Source organism: Mus pahari, chromosome 2 (assembly GCF_900095145.1).
Source record: "Mus pahari chromosome 2, PAHARI_EIJ_v1.1, whole genome shotgun sequence".
Classification (NCBI taxonomy): Eukaryota; Metazoa; Chordata; class Mammalia; order Rodentia; family Muridae; genus Mus; species Mus pahari.
The window spans coordinates 60,881,230-60,885,360 of record NC_034591.1 but is presented as its reverse complement, the minus strand read 5'-3'; the positions used below and the strand labels follow the sequence as shown (position 1 = coordinate 60,885,360).

The 4,131-nt window shown below is 42.1% G+C and overlaps 1 gene segment (V, D, J or C); it reads left to right on the top strand.

The window, feature by feature from the left end:
* The first annotated feature begins 1,033 nt into the window (after positions 1-1,033).
* Positions 1,034-1,991, top strand: LOC110316786. The segment is given in 2 exon segments: positions 1,034-1,076; positions 1,615-1,991. Coding segments are annotated over 2 exon segments (420 nt in total).
* Positions 1,992-4,131: the final 2,140 nt, after the last annotated feature.

The following is a 4,131-nucleotide window of genomic DNA, read 5'->3' as shown; positions in this document are numbered from 1 at the left end:
TGAAGCTCTACCAACTACCCTTCAGATCTTCCCCCTCTGCCCAGCATCATTACACTTCTTGTGTCTCTGGCATCTTCAGCTCTTACCTGCCAGCTCTACCCCCGTGTGAATCCCCAAGTCTTGGCTGTTGCCTTGAGCTTTAAAGGCAATGTTTGTAAGAGTGCTTGCTGTGTATTAGACAAAACATATCTTTGAGCCATTTGGCATTTGTTGGTGTTGTAGTCCTTCTCACTGGGTATTATTTGTCACATCTTAAACACAAGACAAGTGAGAATCAGAATTAGCACAGGCTTTCTACACAGCAAGAGGAATTAACTACAGTATTGACCTGGACCCATCTAATTGTGAGGCCCTGTAATATGTTGTTTAACTAAAGGAACCAAAAAATAGATCTAGATGGGCCTTTGGAGGCACATGGAACACAGGCCAGCTTTGATTCCTTTACTAATGAACTCTGCCTGTCTGGGTCTCTAGTCCTACCTACCAAGGTTGAAGAGGATGTGCACTTCTCCTGTTGGATGACATAACAGGTTCCTTTACTCAGAACTACACTTTTCTCCTTTGAAAACTCCAGAGACCTAAATTTCTCGAGGTGTTGTCTGCCTTAATGTCTCTCCTTTTAAACAGTGTAGGTGACATATCCTGGCACTGACTAAAATAAAATCCCCTTTTAGTATATTACTAGCAATAGTTGCTCTGATGGTCAAAAACACCAGGATGTCTCTAGGAGTACCTAGAGAGTTGCCCCTTGTTTGCCCATAAATAATGAATCATTAACTATATTTACATACCAGAACTTCGGCAGGAGTGTAATAATGCTAACAAGCGCAGAGCACAGCTGGTTCCCAGGGAGGGTGGGGATGATTCAACACCTGCTTAAGAAAGCCCAGCCTCATTTCCTCCCCAGCTCAAGGGGATCTAAACTTCCACTCTGGCAGCCAGTCTTCAGGTAGGAGGGGCCTGTGCATCTCTGGCCTAGAAGAGGAAGTGCAAGTGCAGAGTAGACAAGCCTAGACAAAGACCATCTTGAACTATGCTCTACTCTCTCCTTGCCTTTCTCCTGGGCATGTTCTTGGGTAGGTGCGTTCCCCTCTTGAAAGCCTACCTTCAAATCGTTGCTTCCATCTCTATACCTGTTAAAGGTGTAGATTCTTTGGTACTGGCTTGCCTCTCTTGACCACGTTCCTCCAGTTACTGAGATATACCTGGGCATTTCACACTATTTCAGTATTGACTCTCGGTTTTGTAACTTTTAGAAAGGATTTGTCTCAGCCAGGCATGGTGGCGCGCGCCTTTAATCCCAGCACTCGGCAGGTGGATTTCTGAGTTCAGGGCCAGCCTGGTCTACAAAGTGAGTTCCAGGACAGCCAGGGCTATACAGAGAAACCCTGTCTCAAAATACCAAAAAAAAAAAAAAAAAAAAGGATTTGTTTCCCCTTGCCCTGTAACATTTTTCATCCTTGGCTCTTCTAGTGTACTCCCTGAGACTGATTACATGTAATACCTTCACAGGGGAAGGCAAGCAAGCTGGGGTGTGTGTGTGTGTGTGTGTGTGTGTGTGTGTGTGTAGGGGTGTGTTTTTCTTCTCTAAATGACTCTTTAATTTCTTTACAGGTGTTAGTGCTCAGACTATCCATCAATGGCCAGCTGCCGAGGTCAAGGCTGTGGGCAGTCCACTCTCTCTGGAGTGTACCATAAAGGGGAAATCAAACCCCAACCTCTACTGGTACTGGCAGGCCACAGGAGGCACCCTCCAGCAACTGTTCTACTCTATTAATGTTGGCCAGGTAGAGTCGGTGGTACCACTGAACCTCTCAGCTTCCAGGCTCAAGGACAACGAATTCATCCTAAGCACGGAGAAGCTGCTTCTTAGTCACTCTGGCTTCTACCTCTGTGCCTGGAGTCTCACACTGAGTAGGGTGGGGCAGACATCTGTGCAAAAACCACACCCTCTCTTTAGTCCTACCTCCATTGCTAGGAACCCTCACTAGAGATGGGTGGAGGGGGTTTGCCACTGAATTTCTGGCTGATAGCCAAGTTGAAGTCTGGAAAACAACATGATTCAAGTTAGAATTCGCCAAAGAAATTTATTAAACTCTTTAACTCACATATGCAGAACCTGTGAGTTGCCTATATATAGTAAACTTTCCAGTTTGTAGTATCCAGTATAGGATATTGTATACCAGTCCTCAAAGCAGGCTACTCCTGTCTGAACACTCTACACTTGTCCCACATTACTATTGAGCTACACTGGGCATGCTCATGGATATGCGTGGCTGAGAGAAGTGGGATCTACCTGTGTCTGTATCTGATACCAGATAGACTGGTGAACATGTAGGAGAATCTCATGTAACTCAATTAGTTAATTTCACCTCTGGGAGTGTTTCCATCATTCATCTTTCTGCTGAGGCTAAAAAGTTTATAGAGGCTGATACTCAAGATCTCAATCAAGCAGGAACAAGATGTCATTAGATAGCTATGCAAGATAGAACTTAATGTAGAAAAGTTCTTAGTATTTTGTCTAAGACCAATTGTAAAAGTTAATATGGAAAATGTTCATTCAGGAATTTCTACTGCTGCTTGGGTCCTGATGTTTGTTTGTTTGTTTGTTTCGTTTGACACAAAATTCTACTATGTAGTCGGCCCTTGCCTCAATTTTGAATCCCCCTGCCTCAGCCAAACAAGCATGTGTCACCAGGTCTGATAGTAGTCATATTGTCATTTAAACTTCCCTGTTTAAACTTCTGTCTTTCCTCTATTCTTCTGTAGCAAAACAGGGAGAAGACAGACAGCTGGTGGCATAAGAAATACAGGAGACTAAGGGTAAAGAGGAGTGTGTGTGTGTGTGTGTGTGTAATAGAAAAGTTAAAACGGAATAGTGACTAGGATGGAAATGAAGAAGAGGAAAAGACTGATGTAAATGGTTGGAAAGAAATGTACTGGTTACCATGGCAACTGAGATTTCTTTAGCCCTCATCCTCCCTAGATCATATTCCTGAAAGGGAATTTCCCCCTAGTGTCTCTTTTCCTCCACAAGAGGGCACAAGAAGTCTTAAAATCCTCTGCTCCTGGCAACACACACTATCTAGAGTGATTCTGATGTATCTTTATTTTCAATCTCATTTAATTAATGTACAGAGGAAAAATCGAAAAAGAAGTACTGAGTGATCAACAACATACTTGACAGTGTCCAAAGGTCTCTATTACACTTGATGGATAGGTGTAAAGTAGCCAGGATACAGAGAGCCATCATAAAGATCAAAACAATGAAGTATATTAAAGACGGTACCAGGCAAAGCTACAAGTAAAACATTTGGCTTCAAGTCTAGATTTCCTAGTTTCTAAGACCTGAGGGCAGTTAGGTAGCATTTCTAGATCTCATTTTTTTTCACCACCAAATGTTATCTCTGTGCATTGTTAGATATTAAAGGAGATCATATTTTGCAAGTACCATTACAAAGTCTAACTTTTGGCAGGCGTCCTTTTCCTCCCTGGAAGCTTACAAAGTACTTTGACTGTAGCTCCTCCAAATTGCCTCATTTTAAAATATTTAAACAGAAAATATGTCACAAACATGACAATGCTTATGTGGCAAACCAATGCCAATTTTCTCATGTGCTGTCTGCTCTGAATTCATCCTAGAACATTCCTGTTGGAACTCCATGCAACTCAGGATGTGTCTTCAAGGAGAAATACCACGTGTGTGTGTGTGTGTGTGTGTGTGTGTGTGTGTGTGTGTGTGTATGTGTACACATTAAAAGGAGAAATGATTTTTAGATAGATTTAATACAATTAAGTTCCAAATGAGAGGATTGTTTGAATAGAAACACAGAGATCTCAGTATCTTTAAAGTCTTGGAAACAGCAAATGAGCAAACAAATCCTAGTGATGGCTAAGGATAACATAGCACATCATAGACAAGAAGAGGCTGTTTAAGGAGTCCTGAAAACCACGTATACACACTAGAATAAGTCACTATCCTGCATTTAGTTATCTACCTCTATTTATGCATAAAGATTCTGTTGCCATAACTGTTTCAATTGTACCCAAAGGTCAAAACCTCAGTCATTATAACTAGGGAAAACAGGAAGGCACTTCAGGATGGCATATCCTAATAGTAGGTGCTACCTG